Genomic DNA, 26,623 nt, shown 5'->3' on the forward strand with positions numbered 1-26,623 from the left:
CCCGCAACTGGCCCCAGCCCGGCCGGCAGCCCCCCCCCCCCGCAACTGGCCCCAACCCGGCCGGCAGCCCCCCCCCCCCGCAACTGGCCCCAAGCCCGGCCGGCAGCCCCCCCCCCCCGCAACTGGGCCCAGCCCGGCCGGCAGCCCCCCCCCCCGCCGCAAACTGGGCCCAGCCCGGCCGGCAGCCCCCCCCCCCCGCAACTGGCCCCAGCCCGGCCGGCAGCCCCCCCCCCCACCCGCAACTGGCCCCCAACCCCGGCCGGCAGCCCCCCCCCCCCCGCAACTGGCCCAGCCCGGCCGGCAGCCCCCCCCCCCCCGCAACTGGGCCCAGCCCGGCCGGCAGCCCCCCCCCCCCCGCAACTGGGCCCAGTCCGGCCGGCAGCCCCCCCCCCCCGCAACTGGCCCCAACCCGGCCGGCAGCCCCCCCCCCCCCGCAACTGGCCCCAGCCCGGCCGGCAGCCCCCCCCCCCCCCGCAACTGGCCCCAGCCCGGCCGGCAGCCCCTCCCCCCGCAACTGGCCCCCAGCCCGGCCGGCAGCCCCCCCCCCCCCCCCGCAACTGGCCCCAGCCCGGCCGGCAGCTCCCCCCCCCCCGCAACTGGCCCCAACCCGGCCGGCAGCCCCCCGCTCTGCCCGGCTGCCAGGGCTGGCGTCACCTGGTTGCTCCCCCACCCCAGACTCAGGTCACAGGGCAGCCTGGGCTGTTGCTGGTACGGGCCACCATGGGGCATCCTCCCTCAGCGAGAGCCACCCCGCCATCCCCTCCCCCGCTGGTACGGCGCCCAGGGAAACCGAGGCAGCACACGGGGTTACTGCGGAGCAGCACAGGCCAGTAGAACGCACACCCGGCATAAAGCGCCCAGAGCGAACACGCCCCCCCCCCCCGCCCCTGGGGCGCCCTCCGGCCGGGCACTGTCCCTGGGCTCAGCTTCCAGCAGCCGGGGCCCCGTTCCCCCTCCCCCCATTCCCCTAGTTCCCACCCCCCCATTCCCACTGACCCCTCCCAGTTCCCCTTGACTCCCCCAGTTCCCCTCCCCCTGTTCCCACTGACTCCCCCAGTTCCCCCTCCCCCTGTTCCCACTGACTCCCCCAGTTCCCCGCCCCCTGTTCCCACTGACCCCCTTGCCCCGCGGCGGCACTCTGCGGCGTGGCTCAGGCTCCGCGCGGCGGCCCAGGAGGCCGGGGCTGGGGCACCTCGGTGCCAGACCAAAGGGTGTGGCTGGGGCTGGGCTGTGGGGGGAGGGGCAGGGCCCAGGCGGTAGGACCCCACGCGGGGAACAGACCCCCCCGGGGAGCGGCCGGCCGGCGCGGCACAAGTTGCCAGGGCCAGAAAGGGCTCCGCTGGGAACCCGGAGAGGCATCGTCCCGGGGACAGTTCACCCGCCCGGGCTGGGGTCTCCATCAATCCCCACCTGCGCTTTTTCCGCCGGCCGTGCTGGGCCGGTGTGGGGGGGGGGGTCAGCCCCCGGGCCTGGGGACCCCAAGTACCAATTAGCCCAGGGCAGCGCCGGCGCCTCACCCCGCAATGAGCCCAGGGCAGGGCAGCGCCCCCAGTGGCAGCGCCGGCGCCTGAGCCATGGGCAGGGCAGCGCCCCCAGTGGCAGCGCCGGCGCCTGAGCCATGGGCAGGGCAGCGCCCCCCCAGTGGCAGCGCCGGCGCCTGAGCCCAGGGCAGGGGCAGCGCCCCCCCAGTGGCAGCGCCGGCTGCCTGAGCCATGGGCAGGGCAGCGCCCCCCAGTGGCAAGCGCTGGCGCCTGAGCCCAGGGCAGGGCAGCGCCCCCCAGTGGCAGCGCCGGCGCCTGAGCCATGGGCAGGGGCAGCGCCCCCAGTGGCAGCGCCGGCGCCTGAGCCATGGGCAGGGCAGCGCCCCCAGTGGCCAGCGCCGGCGCCTGAGCCATGGGCAGGGCAGCACCCCCCAGTGGCAGCGCCGGGCGCCTGAGCCATGGGCAGGGCAGCGCCCCCCCAGTGGCAGCGCCGGCGCCTGAGCCATGGGCAGGGCAGCGCCCCCCAGTGGCAGCGCCGGCGCCTGAGCCATGGGCAGGCGCAGCGCCCCCAGTGGCAGCGCTGGCGCCTGAGCCATGGGCAGGGCAGCACCCCCCAGTGGCAGCGCCGGCCCCTGAGCCATGGGCAGGGCAGCGCCCCCCAGTGGCAGCGCCGGCGCCTGAGCCATGGGCAGGGCAAGCGCCCCCCAGTGGCAGCCCCGGCGCCTGAGCCATGGGCAGGGCAGCGCCCCCAGTGGCAGCGCCGGCGCCTGAGCCATGGGCAGGGCAGCGCCCCCAGTGGCAGCGCCGGCGCCTGAGCCATGGGCAGGGCAGCGCCCCCCCAGTGGCAGCGCCGGCGCCTGAGCCGTCCCCCTTCTCCTGGCAGGTATCGCAGCTTTGTCAGGCCGCGCTACAAGGTGGCCTACAAGACGGTGTTCGGACATGGAGTGGAAATGCTGCCACGGCTACTCGGGTGACGACTGCCTGGAGGGGGCCGGCCCAGGGCCCCCCCCTCACCACCAGCCGCCCGCGCCCCCGGCCGGGCCGCCCCACGCTCTCCGGCTTCGGGAACCCCCTGAGCGGCCTGGGCGGAGAAGGTACCAGGGGCCCAGGGCTGGGCGGGGACGGGAGGGGGCTGGCTGGTGACAGGGCTCTGGAGTCTCTCGGCTGCCCCGTGTCCCCCACACCCCTCAGGGTGCCCACCTCACCTCCTGCTCCCAGCCTGCCCTGCACCCCTGGCCTGGCGCCAGGGCCCCCCTGCATGCTGGGAGCCCCCCTCTCCATGGGACACAGCAGGGGAGCAGGTGTGGCCAACCGGGGCCACTGTGCCCCGAAAGGAAAGGCCTCGGCTGGGCGGCTTGTGGGGCGGTGCCTGGCAGGGTAGTCTGGGTCAGCGCGCTCTCTCCCACAGGCTGGGGAGGGCAGATGGAGGAGCCGGGGGGGGCCTGGCTGGGGGGGCCTCGGTGGGGGAACTGGGGGGCCTGGCCGGGGGAACCTGGGGGACCTGGCCAGGGAGCTGGGGGGGCCTGGCCGGAGGGGGCCGGGGGGACCTGGCTGGAGGAACCGGGGGGACCTGGCTGGAGGGGCTGGGGGGCCTGGCTGGGAGAGCTAGGGGGACCTGGCTGGGGGGGGGCCGGGGGGCCTGGCTGGGGGAACCGGGGGGGGCCTGGCCGGGGGGAGCCGGGGGGGCCTGGCCGGGGGAGCCCTGGCCGGGGGGGGGCCGGGGCCCCGGCTCAGCGCGCTCTCTCGGCAGGCCGGGGAGACGCGGAGAAGGTGAGGCAGCTGGAGCAGAAGGTGCAGGCCTTGAGCCAGCAGCTGCAGGCGATGCAGGCCAGCACGGAGAAGCTGCTGCAGGAGGGGCGCCGGGCGGCCGAGCTGCCGCTCAACGGGAAGCAGCCGGCGGACGCGGCCCAGCCCGAGGTGAAGGAGACGCTCAACGAGATCCAGCGGCACCTGCAGCACCTGGACAACCGCGTCTCCAGCCACGAGGCCGAGCTGACCAACCTCAGCAACGGGCCGGGGCCGGGCGCCCCCGCCGGAGGGGGCCCTCCTGCAGGAGGTGGAGCGGCGGCTGCAGGAGTCCTGCGCCGCCTGCCTGGCGGGCACCGAGGGGCTGCGGCGGCAGCAGGCCGAGGACCGCGAGCGCATGCGGGGCCTGGAGAAGCTGGTCGGCTCGGTGGACCAGCGCAACCGGGAGGCGGTGGAGAACATCCAGCGGCACCTGAGCCGCCTGGCCGGGCACCTGCCCAAGGACTGCTGCTCCCCGCTGGACGCCCGGGGTGGGCGACCTGGAGCGGGGCCTGGAGCGCGTCTCCAGCTCCTTCGCCAGCCTGAGCGGGCGGCTGGAGCCAGCGGGGGCGGGCGGGCAGGCGCCGGAGGGCCGGCTGGTGGAGATGGAGGATGCGCTCTGAACGCCACGCAGCGCCGCCTGGAGGAGCGCCACGCCCGGCAGCAGCACCTGGCGGGGGAGCTGGGCTCACGGCTCCGCGGGGCCGAGGGCCAGCTCGCCAACGTGGCTGGGCAGCTCGGCGGCTTCCAGGAGCACGTGCAGCGGGCCCTGGCCAACCTGAGCGGCGCGGTGGAGGCGCTGCGGGACGGCGCGGCTCAGGGCGCGGGATGCAGCCAGCCCTGCCCCACGCCCCCTGACCCCTTCCTGGGCAGCCAGGACTTGCAGCTCAGCGGCCTCCTCCAGGACCTGGACCGGCGGGTGCTGGAGAACCAGGAGCAGCTCCGCATCCTGGGCTCCGGCCTGGACCAGCTCCGGAGCTCCGGGGAGGGGCTGGCCGGCTCCGTGCAGGACCTGCAGGCCGAGGGGAAGAAGCTGTGGGAGCTGGCGGAGGCCAACCGGGAGTCGCTGAGGCGGCTGGCGGGCGAGCTCGGCAGGCTGGAGGGGCGGGCTGGCGGGCGCGGGGGGCAGCGCCCCCACCCCCAAGGACCTGGCGCTCTCCCTCAACCGCACGGTGGGGCGCGGCTGGGCCAGCTGGAGGCGGCGCTGCGGGGGCTGCAGGAGGGAGGTGGGCCGGCTGCGCGGGGAGGTGGTGGCCCTGCGCCGGCGCCTGCCCGCTGCTGCCCAGGAAGCCGGAGCCAGGCCGGGAGCCCGCCGAGGCCCCCAAGCCCCCTGGACGGCTTCAGCGTCTTCGGGGGCACGTCGGGCGTGGACCTGAAGTCGCTGCAGGGCGAGCTCTCCGAGGTGATCCCTCAGCTTCAGCTCGCTCAACGACTCGGTGCGGGGGGCTGCAGCGCACGGTGGACCGGCACCAGACCGACATCCGCCAGCTGGACGCCACCAAGGACCCTCGTCATCGCCGAGATCAACAAGGTGCAGGCCGAGGCCACGGAGCGGGCGGCCGAGAGAGCGAGGAGCGGCTGGACGGGGTGGCGCGCCAGCTGCAGCAGCTGGGCGGGGGCGCTGCGGGGCGAGGCGGGGCGAGTGCCGGCGGGTCGCTGCTGCCGGCCTGGAGCCCCGGCTGGCCGCGCTGGAGGGCGTGTGCCAGCGGCTTGGACGGCGTGGCGGGCGGCCTGCGCCACGTCAAGGAGGGGCTGAGCAAGCACGTGGCGGGGCTGTGGGGCTGCCTGCAGGAGGTGAACGGGACCCTGCGCGCCCACGGCGGCCCAGCTCGCCCACCCTGCGGGACACCCACCTGGGCAACCTCAACGCCTCCCTGCGGCGCCTCTGGGGGCAGCTGCACGACCTCACGCAGCAGGACCTGACAGGTACGGCCCCGGCTCGCTGGGGCATGGGGGCAGGGCCGGGGGGGCAGGGCATTGAGGGGAAGGGCACTTGGGAGGCAGGACCGGGGGGGCAGGACATTGGGGGGGGCAGGGCACTTGGGGGCAGGGCATTGGGGGGGCAGAGCATTGGGGGGGAAGGGCACTTGGGGGGCAGACACCAGTGGGGCAGGGCACTTGGGGGGGCAGACACCAGTGGGGCAGGGCACTTGGGGGTGAGCCCAGGGCTCACACTGCTGGGGGGCAGCTCTGACTCTCTGCTCTGTTGCAGGACCCCCAGGCCACACCTGGCCCCGAAGGCCCCCTGGGAAGACAGGGCCCCCTGGGGCCAGCAGGGCCCCCAGGCCAGGAAGGAAAGCAGGGGCCTGTGGGACCCCCAGGTGAGGAGCAGCCCAGCCCCACGGGGTGGGGGGGAGTGCCTGGGTCCATCCCGTCCCGGCTGACTCTCTCTCCGGGCACAGCACCCCCCCCCCGGCATGGGGCCCTGCTGGGACTCTAGGGGCCCCATCATGAGCCCCTCAGGAGCCCCCACATGCACACTGGCCCCTGCCCCAAGCCTGCCCTGCCCCCAGGCCCAGCCGGCCCCCTCTTTCCCACCCCCCCAGCCTCGGCCAGGCCCCTCCCCCCTTCTCCCCCAGGCTGGCCCCTCTTCCCACCCCCACCCCCCCCAGCCTCGGCCAGCCCCCCTCCCCCCCAGGCTCGGCCAGGCCCCTCCCCCCTTCTCCCCCAGGCTGGCCCCTCTTCCCCACCCCCCCCCAGCCCAGCTCCCCACTTGCCCGCCCCCTCCGTACTCACTCTCGTCTCCTCTCTTGCAGGGCTCCCTGGCGAGCAAGGTGAGACTGGCGGGGGGGCAGGGGGGTGGGGGGGCAGCGCCTGTTCTGCACCCCCAGGAGCTGGCCCTGGCCTGCCAGGGGGGCTGGGCCTCTTGGGGCTCGGACGGAGGGTGGGCCTGGCGGGGGGAGGGAGGGGTTCCAGGGCCCGGGCGGCAGCGGGCTGGGGTGGGCCCAGGGGCTAGCTGGGCGGGGGGCAGGTGTTGGGCTGGGGGGGCTGGGGGGGCCCCAGGGGCTAGCTGGGCGGGGCAGGTGCTGGGCTGGGGGGGCTGGGGGGGGCCCCAAGGGCTAGCTGGGCGGGGCAGGCGCTGGGCTGGGGGGGGCCCCCAGGGGCTAGCTGGGCGGGGGCAGGTGCTGGGCTGGGGGGGCTGGGGGGGGCCCCAGGGGCTAGCTGGGCGGGGCAGGCGCTGGGCTGGGGGGGCTGGGGGGGCCCCAGGGGCTAGCTGGGCGGGGCAGGCGCTGGGCTGGGGGGGCTGGGGGGGGCCCCAGGGGCTAGCTGGGCGGGGCAGGCGCTGGGCTGGGGGGGCCCCAGGGGCTAGCTGGGTGGGGGCAGGTGCTGGGTGCAGGGGGGACCCAGGTGCAGCCCGGGCGGTGCTGGGCGGGGGGCACAGGGCTGCTGGGGGGCAAACGGGGGCGTCCCGGGGTCCAGCTCACCCCGTCTCTGTGCCAGGCCCCATGGGCGAGGCGGCCACGGTGCCCAGAGTCGCCTTCTCCGGGCCGCACTGGCAGCCCGGCACGGCGAGCCCGGGACCGTCCCCCTTCGACCTGGTGCTGCTGAACGACGGGGACGCCTACGACCCCTACTCCGGTGAGCCCCATAGCCAGCCCCCCAACAGCGCCCCCTGCTGGCAGCGCCCCATAGCCAGCCCCCCACAGCGCCCCCTGCTGGCAGCGCCCCATAGCCAGCCCCCCACAGCGCCCCATAGCCAGCCCCTCCCACAGCGCCCCCTGCTGGCAGCACCCAATAGCCAGCCCCTCCCACAGCGCCCCCCTGCTGGGAGCGCCCCATAGCCAGCCCCTCCCACAGCGCCCCCTGCTGGGAGCGCCCCCATAGCCAGCCCCCCACAGCGCCCCATAGCCAGCCCCCCAACAGCGCCCCCTGCTGGCAGCACCCCAATAGCCAGCCCCCTCCCACAGCGCCCCCCTGCTGGCAGCACCCCAATAGCCAGCCCCTCCCACAGCGCCCCCTGCTGGGAGCGCCCCATAACCAGCCCCCCACAGCACCCCCTGCTGGGAGCGCCCCATAACCAGCCCCCCACAGCGCGCCCCTGCTGGGAGCGCCCCATAGCCAGCTGGCAGTCGGGAGTGAGGGCCATGGGCGGGGCATAACCAGCCCCCCACAGCGCCCCCTGCTGGGAGCGCCCCATAGCCAGCTGGCAGTCGGGAGTGAGGGCCATGGGCGGGGCTGGGGAGGGACCGTGGGGCTGAACTACACGGGCCCTGGGGGGCCCCGCTGACCGCTGGCCTCTCTCCCAGGCATCTTCACGGTGCCCGTGAGCGGTCGCTACTTCGTCAGCGCGGTGCTCACAGGACACCGGCACGAGAAGATCGAGGCCGTGCTGTCGCGCTCCAACCAGGCCATCGCCCGCAGCGACTCGGGGGGCTACCAGCCCGAGGGGCTGGAGAACAAGCCCGTGGCCGAGAGCCAGCCCAGCAGCGGCTCCCTGGGCGTCTTCAACCTGCTGCTGCCGCTGGCGGCCGGCGAGACGCTCTGCGTGGACCTGGTGACGGGGCAACTGGCCCACTCCGCCGACGAGCCGCTCACCGTCTTCAGCGCCGTGCTGCTGTACCCGGGCGAGGGGCACGAGGCCGCCTAGTCCCCGGCCCCGCGGGAGGCCCGGCTGGGCTCCGGCCAGGCCTCCCCAGCCGGCTCCTGGGGCACGAGGCCGTCTAGGCCCGGCCCGGCCTGAAACCGCCAACCCGCCAACCCCTGGCCCGGCCCGGCCTGAAACCACCAACCCCCGGCCCGGCCCGAAACCGCCAACCCCCGGCCCGGCCCGAAACCGCCAACCCCCGGCCCGGCCCGAAACCGCCAACCCCCGGCCCGGCCCAAAACCGCCAACCCCCGGCCCGGCCCGAAACCGCCAACCCCCCGGCCCGGCCGAAACCGCCAACCCCCGGCCCGGCCCGAAACCGCCAACCCCCGGCCCGGCCCGAAACCGCCAACCCCCGGCCCGGCGTGAAACCGCCAACCCCCGGCCCGGCGTGAAACCGCCAACCCCCGGCCCGGCCTGAAACCGCCAACCCCCGGCCCGGCGTGAAACCGCCAACCCCCGGCCCGGCCGAAACCGCCAACCGCCGGCCCGGCATGAAACCGCCAACCCCCGGCCCGGCCTGAAACCGCCAACCCCGGAAACCGCCAACCCCCGGCCCGGCGTGAAACCGCCAACCCCCCGGCCCGGCCGAAACCGCCAACCCCCGGCCCGGCGTGAAACCGCCAACCCCCGGCCCGGCGTGAAACCGCCAACCCCCGGCCCGGCGTGAAACCGCCAACCCCCGGCCCGGCCTGAAACCGCCAACCCCCGGCCCGGCACGAAACCGCCAACCCCCGCCCGGCCCGAAACCGCCAACCCCCGGCCCGGCCCGAAACCGCCAACCCCCGGCCCGGCCCGAAACCGCCAACCCCCGGCCCGGCCCGAAACCGCCAACCCCCGGCCCGGCCCGAAACCGCCAACCCCCGGCCCGGCCCGAAACCGCCAACCCCCGGCCCGGCCCGAAACCGCCAACCCCCCGGCCCGGCCCGAAACCGCCAACCCCCCGGCCCGGCCTGAAACCGCCAACCCCCGGCCCGGCCTGAAACCGCCAACCCCCCGGCCCGGCCTGAAACCGCCAACCCCCGGCCCGGCCTGAAACCGCCAACCCCCGGCCCGGCGCGAAACCGCCAACCCCCGGCCCGGCATGAAACCGCCAACCCCCGGCCCGGCCCGAAACCGCCAACCCCGGCCCGGCCCGAAACCGCCAACCCCCCGGCCCGGCCCGAAACCGCCAACCCCCGGCCCGGCCCGAAACCGCCAACCCCCCGGCCCGGCCCGAAACCGCCAACCCCCGGCCCGGCCCGAAACCGCCAACCCCCGGCCCGGCCTGAAACCGCCAACCCCCCGGCCCGGCACGAAACCGCCAACCCCCGGCCCGGCACGAAACCGCCAACCCCCGGCCCGGCCTGAAACCGCCAACCCCCGGCCCGGCACGAAACCGCCAACCCCCGGCCCCGGCCCGAAACCGCCAACCCCCGGCCCGGCCTGAAACCGCCAACCCCCGGCCCGGCCCGAAACCGCCAACCCCCCCGGCCCGGCCCGGCCCGAACCCGCCAACCCCCCGGCCCGGCCCGAAACCGCCCAGCCCCGGCCCGGCGGGAGCCCAAGCCAGAGCCCTGCCCCAGGAGCCAGGGGCTTGGGTTCTGCCCCCATGCCTGGAGCAGCCTGCTCAGGAGGCAGCCAGTGCCCCAGGGACCCCCCCCGCCGGGTCAGAGCCGCCCCGAGCAGGGCAGGCCTGGCTGGGCCCGGCGCGACAAGGCCCTGCCTGGGAGGGGTCGCTGGGGGACCCAAGGGGTCTCTTCCAGCCCCAGTCTGTGATTCCAGGGGCTCTCCCCCCCCCGAGTCCCTCACTGCTCCCGGCAGCCCCCCGGAGGCCAACACTCCCCAGAGGCCAGCTGCTGCGGGGGGAGGGGGGCCTCCAGGCCAGGAAACCTGCAGGGCTGCCCCAGGCCCAGGATCCCCCCCCAAAGCCAGCCCCTCCCCCACCCCAGCGACCAGGCACCTCCTCGTTATTTATCATCCTGCCACGCCCGTTCCTGCCCTGCCTGTGCCCACCGCGCCCCCTCTGCACAGCCCGGCCCCCCCTCGGCCCCTCGCCGCCCCGGCAGGGACCCTGCGGAGCCTGAGCCGGCGGGCGCCGGGGGTGGCTCTGCAGGCTGGGGCCAGCTCTGCCCAGGCACCTATTGCAGGTATCAATAAAGAAACGTCTTTTGTACCCTGGGGCCTGTCTCGTTCCTCAGCCCGGCTCCCCCGGCACGCCCACAGCTCGCATGCCCCGGGCCGAGCCGGCCAGCCCCTCCCAGGACCCGCTGGTGGCCTTGGAAAGGTACATAATGCCGAGGGGTAAGGAACAGCCGCCATAGGGGAGATGAACAAGACGGGGCCTTTTCCGCTTGGAATGGCCTGGGAACCAGAGGAAGGAAATGCCATTTACGCCATCACTAACGTAACCACGATGCTCACACAATCACCTTTATAGAGGGCAGGTTTCAACCAAACCAGAGAGATTATTTCTTCACAGCCAACCTGTGGAACTCCTTGCCAGGGGATGGTGGACAGGCCCAAACTGGAATAGGGTTGCAATAAGACGGCAATCCGTTCACAGAGGACAAGTCCATCAATGCTACAAGCCGGGCTGGGGTCCCTGGCCTCTGGAAATGGGCGAGGGGCTGGAGCGCATGCTGACTCTGTAGCCGGTCTGTAACCAAAGTCGCTTGCCCTCCCTCGCTGCTCAGCCGCCCTTCTTCCTGGAACAGCATCCCGAGGTGGAGGAAGCCGAATCCCTCCTGGCGACACCATCTTGGCAGCCAGGAATTCCCCTCCAGGATGCGCCCGTGTCTGCCTGGCCCGACCTTTGGTAGGAAGGACCAAGACCCCCACCCAGATGCCCTCGCCCGCGGGATGGGGAGAGCCCACGTGGAGGAGTAGCTGGGGCAGCAGTCAGAGAATCCCAGACCCCTAGAACCAGAAGGGCCCTCGGGAGGCATCGAGTCCAGTCCCCCTGCCCTCCCGGCAGGGCCCAGCGCCGCCAGCCCCTGGTCTGAGCAGGCCGGCTGACCCCCGCCAATCCCTCCGCTGCGCCCCGGACACGGGCCCCTGGCAGGCAGCACCTCCCAGGATGTGGTGTCAGGGCGCCAGATGCGGTCCCTGTCCCCCTCAGAAGAGAGTCTCCGGCCCCTGCTGCCCTGCGCGTCCTCCCTGCAGTGTGGCTGCAGGCCTGTGGCTTATAGAATCATAGAATCATAGAATAATAGGACTGGAAGGGACCTCGAGAGGTCATCGAGTCCAGCCCCCCGCCCTCAAGGCAGGATCAAGCTCCGTCTACACCATCCTGGCTTGGGGGGTCCGTGGCTGCAGGCCTGTGGCTTGGGGGGTCCATGGCTTGGGGAGTCCATGGCTTTGGGGGTCCGTGGCTGCAGGCCTGTGGCTTGGGGGGTCCGTGGCTTGGGGAATCCGTGGCTTTGGGGGTCCGTGGCTGCAGGCCTGTGGCTTGGGGGGTCCGTGGCTTTGGGGGTCCGTGGCTGCAGGCCGGCGGCTTGGGGAGTCCATGGCTTTGGGGGTCCGTGGCTGCAGGCCTGTGGCTTGGGGGGTCCGTGGCTTGGGGGGTCCGTGGCTGCAGGCCTGTGGCTTGGGGAATCCGTGGCTTGGGGGGGTCCGTGGCTTGGGGGGGTCCGTGGCTGCAGGCCCGTGGTTGGGGGGGTCCGTGGCTGCAGGCCCGTGGTTGGGGGGGGTCTGTGGCTTGGGATGCTCCGTGGCTTGGGGGGGTCCGTGGCTTCTCCTCCCCCACTCAGGGTAATTCCTCGGCTCCTGTTCCAGGGCAGCAGAACGGTTCCCCAGCACCGTGCGGGGAGGCGGGGGGGGCCCTGCCTACAGCCAGTGTCCCCCAGGACAGAGCCAGCTCCCCCACCCCGCGGGGTGCCAGCCGCCCTCCAGAGCCACCTCAGGCCCAGCCGTGTGCCCAGGAACGCTCGGGAGGCGCTCGGTTCCCTGTGGGCACGGCTGGCGAGGGGGCGCGGGCAGGGCAGATGTCGCTCTTCCTAGCCAGCCGGTGGCTGGGCACCGGGCCGCCCTGCCACACGCCCTGGGGGCTGCTGTCCTGCCAGTGCAGCGCTCAGGTACCAGCTGGGAGCGGGGCAGAGCCAGCAGGGAGATGGCACCTTGGCGGGAGCAGGGAGCCTCAGAGCCGCCCGCTGGCCCTGCCCAGAGCCCTGGGCCCCGCCCGCAGCTGGCGCCTGAATTCCTGTTCCAGCCTCGTTCCCCTGCCCGGCACCACCGGCTCCCTGCCTGCCCGTGGAGACCGGACCAGGCTGCCTGGAGTCACACAGCCCGGCCGGGCCAGGCCCCGGAGCCTCCCACGGCCCCCCACGCTCCACGCCCCGTGGGGTCTGCCAGGCTGGGCCCATGGCCACGAGGGGCCAGCCAGGGCCAGACAGCCAAGCAGGTCTCCTGGAGGGCTCCACCCGAGCAGGGGGCCCCACGGCGCTCAGAGCCCCCGTCCCGGCCCCACGGCTCCTCTCCGGCCGGCAGCTCAGAGCCCCCGTCCCGGCCCCACGGCTCCTCTCCGGCCGGCAGCCCCCACGGCACTCAGAGCCCCCGTCCCGGCCCCACGGCTCCTCTCTGGCCGGAAGCCCCACAGCGCTCAGAGCCCCCGTCCCGGCCCCACAGCTCCTCTCCGCCCCCGGCCCCCCCCCCCAGCCGGCCGGCAGCCCCACGGCGCTCAGAGCCCCCGTCCCGGCCCCACGGCTCCTCTCCGGCCGGCAGCCCCACGGCGCTCAGAGCCCCCGTCCCCGGCCCCACGGCTCCTCCTCCGGCCGGCAGCCCTACGGCGCTCAGAACCCTCGTCCCAGCCCGACAGCTCCTCCTCAGCTGGCAGCCAGTCCTCCGAGAGCCGCTGGAAGTTGGCGTAGGGCGGGCCCTGCGGAGGGAGGGAAGGGCTTGGTCTGCGGCTCTGGGGCAAGGCTGCGGCTCCCGCCTGGGTCCTCCCTCCTGCCTCGCCACCAGCCCCGTGGGGCCCCGCACAGCCATGGGCTGCCCGGGAGGGGGACAGTGCCCCCGGGAGGGCGGCCTTGGCACAGGCAGGGGCGAGGGGGCAGGGTGACAGCTCACGGCAGGGGGACAGCGTGCAGCAGGGCATGCTGGAAATCGCAACGGCCCCACGGGGCAGCTCATGGCAGCCCCCTCCCAGCCTGCTCCAAGGACTCAGCGGGTCTCCCCCCCACAGACCTGCCCCTCCCCCCACACCCCTCACCTGCTTCACCAGCGCCAGCGTGGGGGCCTGGATCTGCCGCAGGGCCAGCCGCTTCCACTGCACCGAGCCAAACCACCTGGAACCAAGCGCAGTGGCAGTGGGGCTGCAGGGCTGGGGCCCGGGCCTGGCACACTTCTCCCAGCAGGGCAGGGGGGGCAGAGCCAGCAGGGGGCGCTGGGGGATCAGGGCGGGGGGGGGGGGGGGGAGCAGAGCCAGCCAGGGGGCGCTGGGGAGCAGGGCAGGGGGGGCAGAGCCAGCAGGGGGCGCTGGGGATCAGGGCGGGAGGGGGGAGGGGGGCAGAGCCAGCAAGGGGCACCGGGAGAGCAGGGCGGGGGGGCTAGCAGGGGGCGCCGGGGGAGCAGGGTGAGGGGCCAGCAGGGGGTTCTGGGGGAGCAGAGCGGGGGGGGCCAGCAGGGGGTACCGGGGGAGCAGAGTGGGGGCCCCAGCAGTGAGTGCAGGGGGAGCAGGGAGGGGGGCCAGCAGGGGGCAGCGGGGGAGCAGGACGGGGAGGCAGCAGGGGGCGCCGGGGGAGCAGCAGGGGGCGCCGGGGGAGCAGCGGGGGGGGGCAGCAGGGGGCGCTGGGGGAGCAGCGGGGGGTAGCGGGGGGGGCGCTGGCGGGGAGGGGTCCCCGGCTCCCCTACCGGTGCTTTCTGATGCCGCGGATCCCGCTGCTGGTGTTCCCCAGGCGCTGCCCCGGCCGGCGCCTGCAGGGGCAGAAAGCGGGGTCAGTGCCCCCCCCGGCAGGGTGGGGTGGCAGCGCCCACGGCGCTAGCGGGGCCGGGGGGGGGGGGTCTCCTCCTCCCTCGGGAGCTGGCCGGGGCCCCTCCGCCCGGCCCACCCACCTGCACAGCTTGGAGACCAGGGCGCAGGCGGCCTCGCTCAGGGGGGCGGGGAAGCAGAGCGCCCCCCCCCAGGATCTTGCTGTAGATCAGCTGGGGCTCCGCGCCGTGGAACGGGGGCCTGGCGAGACGGGAAGAGAGTCCACTACTGCCCCCCCCACGGCCCCTCCGGGAACCCCCCTCTGCCCCCCCCGCCGCCCCTCCGGGAACCGCCCACTTCCCCCCACGGCCCCTCCGGGAACCCCCCTCTGCCCCCCCCACCGCCCCTCCGGGAACCGCCCACTTCCCCCCCACGGCCCCTCCGGGAACCCCTCACTTCCCCCCCACGGCCCCCTCCGGGAACCCCCCCCACGGCCCCCCCCCACGGCCCCTCCGGGAACCGCCCTCTGCCCCCCCACCGCCCCCCTGGGAACCCCCCCCCCACAACCCCCCCCACGGCCCCTCCGGGAACCCCCTTCTGCCCCCCTGGAAACCCCCCACGGCCCCTCCGGGAGCCCCTACTTCCCCCCCACGGCCCCTCCGGAACCCCCCACGGCTCCCCCCACGGCCCCTCCGGGAGGCCCCCTGTGCTGCAGTGTCAGTACCCTGCTGGTCGCTGGGCTTGGCCATGGGTGACCCCTACTGGCCTGTGTCTGTCAGCACAGCCCGGCGGGAGGGGGGGCGGGGCGCCTTGAGGGCCCCAGGACAGCGACCGAACCGTCCTACCGTTAAGGGAAGTGAGTGTTGGGGGAGGGGCAGTCTGGGCTGGATTCATGCAGGGACCAGCCTAGGGAGGGGCTGGAATCTAGGGGGCCCAGGGACCCACCCCAAGGGGTCCTGGCCTGACTCCTGCAGCCGCGTCCCGTCTGTGCTGGGCTGTCCCGGAGGGGCAAGAACCCCCCTGTTCTACTGGCCGGCGGAGCCTGTTCTTGCTGCTCCGGGGCTGCAGGATCGGGGGGGACCCCCGAGTTCCCGGCACACACCCCATACTAACCCCTCCCCATGGCCCCTCCGGGAGCCCCACCTACTGCCCCTCCCCACGGGCCTCTCTGGGAGTCCCCCTCTTCTCCCAACCCCACATTGGCCACTGCTGGAGAACTGACCCCCCCAAAACTCAAGTGGGCACAGATGGGTGAACCCCTGTGGGGCATCCAAAACTTGTTGGGCAGCGGGTGACATGGGGGGCACGGCGGGCCCCACAGAGACGGGGGCCACTCCTGTGGGGCGCAGACACAGAGGGGGGCCGACCCGGAGGGGCACAGACCCGGGGGGAACAACCCGGGGGGGCATACACAGAGGGGAGCCGAGCCGGGGGGCGCAGATACAGAGGGGGGGGCCGACCTGGGGGGCCCACATACACGGGGGGGGGGGTGCAGCCAGAGGTGAGTCGTCCCGGGAGGGGCGCAGATACAGATGGGGGCCGACCTGGGGGGGTGCAGACAAAGATGGGGGCCAAACTGCGGGGCCACTGACACAGATGGGGGCCAACCGGGGGGGCGCACAGAGAGGGGGGTGACCCGGGGGGGGCGGGGTGACCCGGGGGGGGCGCACAGAGGGGAGTGACCCGGGGGGGCGCACAGAGGGGGGTGACCCGGGGGCGCACAGAGAGGGGGGTGACCCGGGGGGGGCAGGGTGACCCGGGGGGGGCGCACAGAGGGGGGGTGACCCGGGGGGCGCACAGAGAGGAGGGTGACCCGGGGGGGCGCACAGAGAGGGGGTGACCCGGGGGGGGTGGGGTAACCCGGGGGGGCGCACAGAGGGGGGTGACCCGGCTGGGCGCACAGAGGGAGGTGGGCCCGGGGGGGTGCACAGAAGGGGGCGTGACCGGGGGGGCGCACAGAGGGGGGTGACCCGGGGGGGCCGCGGGCATCCCAGGCTGGCACACGCCAGCGCGCAGGCCCCTCACCGTCCCGCCAGCATCTCGAAGACGAGGACGCCCAGCATCCAGAAGTCGACAAGCGAAGTCGTGGCCCTCGTGACGCAGGATCTCGGGCGCCAGGTACTCGGGGGTGCCGCAGAACGAGTAGGTCTTCTCCCCCCGCGCCAGCTCCTTGGCAAAGCCGAAATCCACCTGCAGGGGGCAGCCGTGAGCCCACCAAGACCCCCTCCCCTCTGCCGGGCCCCGTGGGGCCCACCGACACCCCCCTCCCCTCTGCCGGGCCCCGTGGGGCCCACCGACACCCCCTCCCCTCTGCCTGGCCCCGTGGGGCCCACCAAGACCCCCTCCCCTCTGCCGGGCCCCGTGGGGGCCCACCGACACCACCTCCCCTCTGCCGGGCCCCGTGGGGCCCACCAAGACCCCCTCCCCTCTGCCGGGCCCTGTGGGGCCCACCGACAACCCTCCCCCCTGGGCCTGGCCCGTGGGGCTCACCGACACCCCCCTCCCCTCTGCCTGGCCCCGTGGGGGCCCACTGAGAGCACCCCTCCCCTCTGCCTGGCCCCGTGGGGCCCACCAAGACCCCCTTCCCTCTGCCGGGCCCCCGTGGGGCCCACTGACACCACCCCTCCCCTCTGCCTGGCCCCGTGGGCAACCAAGACCCCCTCCCTTCTGCCGGGCCCCGTGGGGTCCACCAAGGGCCCCTGGCAGGCCAGGTGCAAGTCCCGCCAGCGCCAGCCTTGCACCGCACCTGCACCTGCCCCGCCATGCTGCCGCCCCTCAGGCAGGCGCTCCCTGTGCCCACTGGAGCCAGCCCCGACGGACGCTCACTTGGAGCCCAGGCCTAGACACCAGGGGGTCCCTGCCCTGGCTGGGGGGCCCGGGGCCCCTACGGGGCTGGGGGGAACGGAGCCAGCTCAGAGGGGCAGAGTCGGGCTAGGAGCTGCCAGCGCCCCGGCTGCGCGAGGCCGGCCCGGCCCCAGTACCAGCTTGACGTAGCCCTGCGTGTCCAGCATCAGGTTCTCGGGCTTCAGGTCCCGGTAGACGACCCACCGTTGCCGTGCAGGTAGTCGAGAGCCTCCACCACGCAGGCCGCGCAGAACACGGCCACGGCCTCCTCGAAGCAGCGCCTGGGGGGCAACCACGGCTTAGCGCCCCGCCTCCCGCACGGTGCCTGGCCTAAGGTCCTCCCACAGCCCTGCAAGCGCCCCCCTGTGGTCCCGCCCACACCGACGGCCAGCCCGCCACATGGCAACCCCGCCCACCCCCAGCACCCACACCATAGCCCCTCCCACACCCCCCCAGCCAGCCCACCACACGGCAACCCTGCCAACCCAGCCCCACACATAGCCCCACCCACACACCCCAGCCAGCCTGCACACACGGCAACCCCGCCCACCCCTAGCACCCACACCATAGCCCCTCCCACACCATCCAGCCAGCCCGCCACATGGTAACCCCGCCCCCCCTAGCACCCACACCATAGCCCCTCCCACACACCCCAGCCAGCCCACCACACGGCAACCCCGCCACCCCTAGCACCCACACCATAGCCCCTCCCACACCACCCAGCCAGCCTGCCACATGGCAACCCCGCCCACCCCCTAGTACCCACACCGTAGCCCCTCCCACACCCCCAGCCAGCCCGCCACACGGCAACCCCGCCCACCCCTAGCACCCACACCATAGCCCCGCCCACACACCCCAGCCAGCTCGCCACAGCCCGTGGAACGAAGAGTATAGATAGTTCGGAATGGCTACGTAGTTCGCACTAGCCGGCTTTTAAAAATGGCGGCGCCGGCTTTATGCAAATGAAGCCCGGGAAATTCAAATCCCGGGCTTCATTAGCAAGTTCGGTATGCATACATTACCCCGCTAGTTCGAACTAGCGGGGTAGTGTAGACATACCCCCAGTGAGTCTGTAACAGGAAAAACTTAGAAAACAACAATTAGTCCAGTTAACATCTCAAAGACTAAATAGATACAAGAGGCGGAGCAGAACCGTTCATCTGCACTAGGAAAGGAAGATGGCCAACACCGGATTCTACACAGACATCAAGAACCATTGCACCTTCACTGGGGATTCAAACCATTCACATAAGAATTGAACCTGTGACGAAGTGAAGTTCCAACCCTTCTCTGTGCATTTGGCTTGTGGAATTGGTCTGAAACTACACGGAGAACCTCACAACGATCCAGACAGACATCGTCTTCCTTTCCGAGTGCAAACAGATGAACATTGGACCTAAGGGACTGAGGGCGGACACCCGCTGCACCCTACGTATCCCACAGACTGCAGCCAGAGATTATGCCACACTCTGGCAAAGAAACTCAGGGTTGTAGAGAATGCTTATCAGGGCCGTAGGCAACAAACGGAAGAAAAGCAAAGGAGCAGCTCTCTACATTAGAAACTCTCATAAAAAACCAAGGTTCCCGCACACACTTCCCCTTCTCCAGACTTTACTACAATTCACCAACCACCACAAGGATCCTTCAGCTCCGTCAGAAGAAAGGGGACAGTAAACTATCCACACTCCTACCCGCCTCAGGATCTCTCACTCCGGACACGTTCAACTCTCCAGCTACACTGTCAACCTGCACGCTGCAGGGAGCCCGGGGTCGGCTGGGAGTCCACAGCTGATCCTGGATTCCAAGGAAATGCCTCTTTGGAAGGCGCACAGGTGGCGTTTTAAAGGGGCAGCCACCGCACAGCTGATCCGCGGACAGCTGAGCAGCCGCTGTCCCTTTGAAAAGCCTTGGGTAACCTGCTGTGTGGCGCTGCCACTTTGAAGTACCCCTTCCCCTGCACAGGAGACAAAGGGAGGAATAAATGGGAAATGTTCAGACTGGAGAGGGTAACGAGTGGTGTCCCCCAAGGGTCAGTCCTGGGACCAATCCTCTTCAACTTCTTCATAAATGACCTGGAGAAAGGGGGAAGCAGAGAGGTGGCAAGTTTGCAGATGATACAAAACTGCTCAAGGTAGTTAAGACCAAAGCAGACTGTGAAGAACCTCACAAAGATCTCAGCAAACTGAGTGACTGGGCAACAAAATGGCAAATGAAATTGAATGTGGATAAATTTAAATTAATGCACATTGGAAAAAATACCCCCAACTAGACATACAATATGATAGGGGGTAATTTAGCTACAACTAATCAGGAAAGATCTTGGAGTCACTGTGGGTAGATCTCTGGAGACGTCCATGCAGTGGGCAGCGGCAGTCAGAAAAGCAAACAGGATGTTGGGAATCATTAAAAAGGGATAGAGAATAAGACAGAGAATATTTTATTGCCCTTCTATAAATCCATGGAACGCCCACGTCTGGAATACTGCGCACAGATGTGGTCTCCTCATCTCAAAAAAGAGACACTGGCTTTAGAAAAGGTTCAGAGAAGGGCAACTAAAATGCTGAGGGGTTTGGAACGGGTCCCATATGAGGAGAGATTAAAGAGACGGGGACTTCTCAGCTTAGAAAAGAGGAGACTGAGGGGGGCTATGCTAGAGGTCTAGAAAATCATGAGTGGGGTGGGGAGGGTGAATACAGAAAAGTTATTTCTTAGTTCCCACGATATAAGAACTAGGGGCCACCAAATGAAACTAATGGGCAGCAGGTTAAAACAAATCAAAGGAAGTTCTTCAGGCAGCGCACAGCCAGGGGACGTCTACGCTAGCTCGTTAGTTCGAGCTCGGTAGGGTAATGAGGGCAAGCGGAGATGCAAATGAAGCCGGATTTAAATATCCTGGGCTTCATTTGCATGTTCCTGGGCGCCTCCATTTTTAAATCCCCCTTAGTCCGAACTCCGTGCCCGCGGCTACACGTGGCCCGGAGCAGGTAGTTTGAATTAAAGATGCTGATTCCAACTACCGTTACTCCTCATTCACGGGGGATATTGACCAGACAATTAGTCCTTTACACAGGGGCAGACGACCATTTTGTGGGGCCCCGGGCAGCATAATTTCGTGGGGCCCCCCTTTGCCACAGCGCATGTGCGGGGCTTTTTGAAGCACGGGGCCTGGGGCGGGCCGCCCCATTCGCTCTGCCCTATGTCCGCCCCTGCCTTTACATCCTTACTTCAGCCCTGCCCATGCCTTCACCTCCCCCACCTCTCCTGTCCCCGGCAATCCTGCCAGCCTGCACTGCCCCCCACAGCCCTTCCCAAGCCACTTGCCTTCACCACCTGCCTCCATCTGCAAAACCCCACCACTGTCCCGCCCACACCGCCGCCCACACCGCATCCTTCCTCTCCCAGGAACACCACCACTGTCCCGCCCATACCACCGCCCACACCGCATCCTTCCACTCCCAGGAACACCACCACTGTCCCGTCCACACTGCCGCCCACACCGCATCCTTCCACTCCCAGGAACACCACCACTGTCCCGCCCACACCGCCGCCCACAGCCACATCCTTCCACTCCCAGGAACACCACCACTGTCCCGCCCACACCGCCGCCCACACCGCATCCTTCCACTCCCAGGAACACCACCACTGTCCCGCCCACACCGCCGCCCACACCACATCCTTCCACTCCCAGGAACACCACCACTGTCCCGCCCACACCGCCGCCCACGCCACATCCTTCCACTCCCAGGAACACCACCACTGTCCCGCCCACACCGCCACCCACACCGCATCCTTCCACTCCCAGGAACACCACCACTGTCCCACCCACACCGCCGCCCACACCGCATCCTTCCACTCCCAGGAACACCACCACTGTTCCGCCCACACCGCCGTCCACACCGCATCCTTCCACTCCCAGGAACACCACCACTGTCCCGCCCACACCGCCGCCCACGCCGCATCCTTCCACTCCCAGGAACACCACCACTGTCCCGCCCACACCGCCGCCCACGCCGCATCCTTCCACTCCCAGGAACACCACCACTGTCCCGCCCACACCACCACCCACACCACATCCTTCCACTCCCAGGAACACCACCACTGTCCCACCCACACCACCACCCACACCACATCCTTCCACTCCCAGGAACACCACCACTGTCCCGCCCACACCACTGCCCACACCACATCCTTCCACTCCCAGGAACACCACCAATGTCCTGCCCACACCACCACCCACACCACATCCTTCCACTCCCAGGAACACCACCACTGTCCTGCCCACACCACATCCTTCCACTCCCAGGAACACCACCACTGTCCCGCCCACACCGCCGCCCACGCCGCATCCTTCCACTCCCAGGAACAACACCACTGTCCCGCCCACACCGCCGCCCATGCCGCATCCTTCCACTCCCAGGAACACCACCACTGTCCCGCCCACACCACCGCCCACGCCGCATCCTTCCACTCCCAGGAACAACACCACTGTCCCGCCCACACCGCCGCCCATGCCGCATCCTTCCACTCTCAGGAACACAACCACTGTCCCACCCACACCGCCGCCCACGCCGCATCCTTCCACTCTCAGGAACAACACCATTGTCCCGCACACACCACTGCCCACACCGCATCCTTCCACTCCCAGGAACACCACCACTGTCCCACCCACACCGCCGCCCACACCACATCCTTCCACTCCCAGGAACAACACCACTGTCCTGCCCACACCGCCGCCCACGCCACATCCTTCCACTCCCAGGAACAACACCACTGTCCTACCCACACCACTGCCCATGCCGCATCCTTCCACTCCCAGGAACACCACCACTGTCCCGCCCACACCGCCGCCCACGCCGCTTCCTTCCACTCTCAGGAACAACACCATTGTCCCGCACACACCACTGCCCACACCGCATCCTTCCACTCCCAGGAACACCACCACTGTCCCTCCCACACCGCCGCCCACGCCACATCCTTCCACTCCCAGGAACAACACCACTGTCCTACCCACACCGCCACCCATGCCGCACCCTTCCACTCTCAGGAACACCACCACTGTCCCACCCACACCGCCGCCCATGCCGCATCCTTCCACTCTCAGGAACAACACCATTGTCCCACCCACACCACTGCCCACACCGCATCCTTCCACTCCCAGGAACACCACCACTGTCCCGCCCACACCGCCACCCACACCGCATCCTTCCACTCCCAGGAACACCACCACTGTCCCACCCACACCGCCGCCCACACCGCATCCTTCCACTCCCAGGAACACCACCACTGTTCCGCCCACACCGCCGTCCACACCGCATCCTTCCACTCCCAGGAACACCACCACTGTCCCGCCCACACCGCCGCCCACGCCGCATCCTTCCACTCCCAGGAACACCACCACTGTCCCGCCCACACCGCCGCCCACGCCGCATCCTTCCACTCCCAGGAACACCACCACTGTCCCGCCCACACCACCACCCACACCACATCCTTCCACTCCCAGGAACACCACCACTGTCCCACCCACACCACCACCCACACCACATCCTTCCACTCCCAGGAACACCACCACTGTCCCGCCCACACCACTGCCCACACCACATCCTTCCACTCCCAGGAACACCACCAATGTCCTGCCCACACCACCACCCACACCACATCCTTCCACTCCCAGGAACACCACCACTGTCCTGCCCACACCACATCCTTCCACTCCCAGGAACACCACCACTGTCCCGCCCACACCGCCGCCCACGCCGCATCCTTCCACTCCCAGGAACAACACCACTGTCCCGCCCACACCGCCGCCCATGCCGCATCCTTCCACTCCCAGGAACACCACCACTGTCCCGCCCACACCACCGCCCACGCCGCATCCTTCCACTCCCAGGAACAACACCACTGTCCCGCCCACACCGCCGCCCATGCCGCATCCTTCCACTCTCAGGAACACAACCACTGTCCCACCCACACCGCCGCCCACGCCGCATCCTTCCACTCTCAGGAACAACACCATTGTCCCGCACACACCACTGCCCACACCGCATCCTTCCACTCCCAGGAACACCACCACTGTCCCACCCACACCGCCGCCCACACCACATCCTTCCACTCCCAGGAACAACACCACTGTCCTGCCCACACCGCCGCCCACGCCACATCCTTCCACTCCCAGGAACAACACCACTGTCCTACCCACACCACTGCCCATGCCGCATCCTTCCACTCCCAGGAACACCACCACTGTCCCGCCCACACCGCCGCCCACGCCGCTTCCTTCCACTCTCAGGAACAACACCATTGTCCCGCACACACCACTGCCCACACCGCATCCTTCCACTCCCAGGAACACCACCACTGTCCCTCCCACACCGCCGCCCACGCCACATCCTTCCACTCCCAGGAACAACACCACTGTCCTACCCACACCGCCACCCATGCCGCACCCTTCCACTCTCAGGAACACCACCACTGTCCCACCCACACCGCCGCCCATGCCGCATCCTTCCACTCTCAGGAACAACACCATTGTCCCACCCACACCACTGCCCACACCGCATCCTTCCACTCCCAGGAACACCACCACTGTCCCACCCACACCACCACCCACACCACATCCTTCCACTCCCAGGAACACCACCACTGTCCCGCCCACACCACTGCCCACACCACATCCTTCCACTCCCAGGAACACCACCAATGTCCTGCCCACACCACCACCCACACCACATCCTTCCACTCCCAGGAACACCACCACTGTCCTGCCCACACCACATCCTTCCACTCCCAGGAACACCACCACTGTCCCGCCCACACCGCCGCCCACGCCGCATCCTTCCACTCCCAGGAACAACACCACTGTCCCGCCCACACCGCCGCCCATGCCGCATCCTTCCACTCCCAGGAACACCACCACTGTCCCGCCCACACCACCGCCCACGCAGCATCCTTCCACTCTCAGGAACAACACCATTGTCCCGCACACACCACTGCCCACACCGCATCCTTCCACTCCCAGGAACAACACCACTGTCCCGCCCACACCGCCGCCCATGCCGCATCCTTCCACTCCCAGGAACACCACCACTGTCCCACCCACACCGCCGCCCACACCACATCCTTCCACTCCCAGGAACAACACCACTGTCCTGCCCACACCGCCGCCCACGCCACATCCTTCCACTCCCAGGAACAACACCACTGTCCTACCCACACCGCCACCCATGCCGCACCCTTCCACTCTCAGGAACACCACCACTGTCCCGCCCACACCGCCGCCCATGCCGCATCCTTCCACTCTCAGGAACAACACCATTGTCCCACCCACACCACTGCCCACACCGCATCCTTCCACTCCCAGGAACACCACCACTGTCCCTCCCACACCGCCGCCCACGCCGCATCCTTCCACTCCCAGGAACAACACCACTGTCCTACCCACACCGCCACCCATGCCGCACCCTTCCACTCTCAGGAACACCACCACTGTCCCGCCCACACCGCCGCCCATGCCGCATCCTTCCACTCTCAGGAACAACACCATTGTCCCACCCACACCACTGCCCACACCGCATCCTTCCACTCCCAGGAACACCACCACTGTCCCGCCCACACCGCCGCCCATGCCACATCCTTCCACTCCCAGGAACAACACCACTGTCCTACCCACACCGCCGCCCACGCCGCATCCCTCCACTCCCAGGAACACCACCACTGTCCTACCCACACCGCCGCCCACGCCACATCCTTCCACTCCCAGGAACAACACCACTGTCCTACCCACACCGCCGCCCACACCGCATCCTTCCACTCCCAGGAACACCACCACTGTCCCACCCACACCGCCGCCCACACCGCATCCTTCCACTCCCAGGAACACCACCACTGTCCCGCCCACACCACTGCCCACGCCGCATCCTTCCACTCCCAGGAACACCACCATTGTCCCGCCCACACCACCGCCCACACCGCATCCTTCCACTCCCAGGAACACCACCATTGTCCCGCCCACACCGCTGCCCACACCACATCCTTCCACTCCCAGGAACACCACCATTGTCCCGCCCACACCACCGCCCACACCGCATCCTTCCACTCCCAGGAACAACACCATTGTCCCGCCCACACCGCCGCCCACACCGCATCCTTCCACTCCCAGGAACACCACCATTGTCCCGCCCACACCGCCGCCCACACCGCATCCTTCCACTCCCAGGAACACCACCACTGTCCCATCCACACCGCCGCCCACACCACATCCTTCCACTCCCAGGAACACCACCACTGTCCCGCCCACACCACTGCCCACACCACATCCTTCCACTCCCAGGAACACCACCACTGTCCCACCCACACCGCCGCCCACACCACATCCTTCCACTCCCAGGAACACCACCACTGTCCCACCCACACCACTGCCCACACCACATCCTTCCACTCCCAGGAACACCACCACTGTCCCACCCACACCGCCGCCCACACCACATCCTTCCACTCCCAGGAACACCACCACTGTCCCGCCCACACCACTGCCCACACCACATCCTTCCACTCCCAGGAACACCACCACTGTCCCACCCACACCGCCGCCCACACCGCATCCTTCCACTCCCAGGAACACCACCACTGTCCTACCCACACCACCGCCCACACCACATCCTTCCACTCCCAGGAACACCACCACTGTCCCGCCCACACCACTGCCCACACCACATCCTTCCACTCCCAGGAACACCACCACTGTCCCGCCCACACCGCCGCCCACACCGCATCCTTCCACTCCCAGGAACACCACCACTGTCCCGTCCACACCACATCCTTCCACTCCCAGGAACACCACCACTGTCCCGCCCACACCGCCGCCCACACCGCATCCTTCCACTCCCAGGAACACCACCACTGTCCCACCCACACCGCCGCCCACGCCGCATCCTTCCACTCCCAGGAACACCACCACTGTCCTACCCACACCGCCGCCCACACCGCATCCTTCCACTCCCAGGAACACCACCACTGTCCCACCCACACCGCCGCCCACACCACATCCTTCCACTCCCAGGAACACCACCACTGTCCCGCCCACACCACTGCCCACACCACATCCTTCCACTCCCAGGAACACCACCACTGTCCCGCCCACACCGCCGCCCACACCGCATCCTTCCACTCCCAGGAACACCACCACTGTCCCACCCACACCACATCCTTCCACTCCCAGGAACACCACCACTGTCCCGCCCACACCGCCGCCCACACCGCATCCTTCCACTCCCAGGAACACCACCACTGTCCCACCCACACCGCCGCCCACGCCGCATCCTTCCACTCCCAGGAACACCACCACTGTCCTACCCACACCGCCGCCCACACCGCATCCTTCCACTCCCAGGAACACCACCACTGTCCTACCCACACCGCCGCCCACACCACATCCTTCCACTCCCAGGAACACCACCACTGTCCCGCCCACACCACTGCCCACACCACATCCTTCCACTCCCAGGAACACCACCACTGTCCCGCCCACACCGCCGCCCACACCGCATCCTTCCACTCCCAGGAACACCACCACTGTCCTACCCACACCGCCGCCCACACCACATCCTTCCACTCCCAGGAACACCACCACTGTCCCGCCCACACCACTGCCCACACCACATCCTTCCACTCCCAGGAACACCACCACTGTCCCGCCCACACCGCCGCCCACACCGCATCCTTCCACTCCCAGGAACACCACCACTGTCCTACCCACACCGCCGCCCACACCACATCCTTCCACTCCCAGGAACACCACCACTGTCCCACCCACACCGCCGCCCACGCCGCATCCTTCCACTCCCAGGAACAACACCACTGTCCTACCCACACCGCCGCCCACACCGCATCCTTCCACTCCCAGGAACACCACCACTGTCCTACCCACACCGCCGCCCACGCCGCATCCTTCCACTCCCAGGAACACCACCACTGTCCTACCCACACCGCCGCCCACGTCGCATCCTTCCACTCCCAGGAACACCACCACTGTCCCGCCCACACCGC

At 70.1% G+C, this 26,623-nt stretch overlaps 2 protein-coding genes and 1 long non-coding RNA gene across 4 annotated transcripts in view; 1 reads left to right on the forward strand and 2 right to left on the reverse strand.

Moving 5' to 3' along the window:
* Positions 1–2,284: 2,284 nt before the first annotated feature.
* On the forward strand, positions 2,285–10,006 carry EMILIN1 (elastin microfibril interfacer 1). The gene is given in 25 exon segments (XM_075914513.1): positions 2,285–2,413; positions 2,415–2,468; positions 2,470–2,575; positions 3,232–3,523; positions 3,525–3,752; positions 3,754–3,880; positions 3,883–4,374; positions 4,376–4,438; positions 4,441–4,481; positions 4,483–4,522; positions 4,524–4,592; positions 4,594–4,674; positions 4,676–4,708; positions 4,710–4,772; positions 4,774–4,827; positions 4,830–4,901; positions 4,904–4,975; positions 4,977–5,090; positions 5,093–5,203; positions 5,488–5,587; positions 6,023–6,040; positions 6,708–6,845; positions 7,514–7,943; positions 8,570–8,582; positions 9,133–10,006. Coding segments are annotated over 23 exon segments (2,823 nt in total). The 5' UTR covers positions 2,285–2,299; the 3' UTR covers positions 7,855–7,943; positions 8,570–8,582; positions 9,133–10,006.
* Positions 7,735–9,139, reverse strand: LOC142823446 (uncharacterized). Of its 2 annotated transcripts, none has more exons than XR_012898648.1 (2): positions 8,936–9,139; positions 7,735–7,943 (listed from the first exon to the last, which is right to left on the reverse strand). It is a non-coding gene; the product is annotated as an uncharacterized LOC142823446 (long non-coding RNA). The 2 variants fall into 2 exon arrangements; XR_012898647.1 differs by lacking the exon at positions 8,936–9,139 and adding an exon at positions 8,805–8,929.
* Positions 10,007–12,317: 2,311 nt separating the features above from the next.
* The window catches only part of LOC142823440 (cGMP-dependent protein kinase 1-like), a 43,252-nt gene continuing 28,946 nt past the window's right edge, over positions 12,318–26,623 (reverse strand). Inside the window, 10 exon segments of the mRNA XM_075914504.1 lie at positions 12,318–12,352; positions 12,487–12,706; positions 13,040–13,115; positions 13,681–13,743; positions 13,882–13,949; positions 13,951–13,999; positions 15,764–15,813; positions 15,815–15,928; positions 16,720–16,782; positions 16,785–16,863. Coding sequence (XP_075770619.1) covers positions 12,509–12,706; positions 13,040–13,115; positions 13,681–13,743; positions 13,882–13,949; positions 13,951–13,999; positions 15,764–15,813; positions 15,815–15,928; positions 16,720–16,782; positions 16,785–16,863 — 760 coding nt within the window. The 3' untranslated portion in view covers positions 12,318–12,352; positions 12,487–12,508.

Source organism: Pelodiscus sinensis, unplaced genomic scaffold (assembly GCF_049634645.1).
Source record: "Pelodiscus sinensis isolate JC-2024 unplaced genomic scaffold, ASM4963464v1 ctg111, whole genome shotgun sequence".
Classification (NCBI taxonomy): Eukaryota; Metazoa; Chordata; order Testudines; family Trionychidae; genus Pelodiscus; species Pelodiscus sinensis.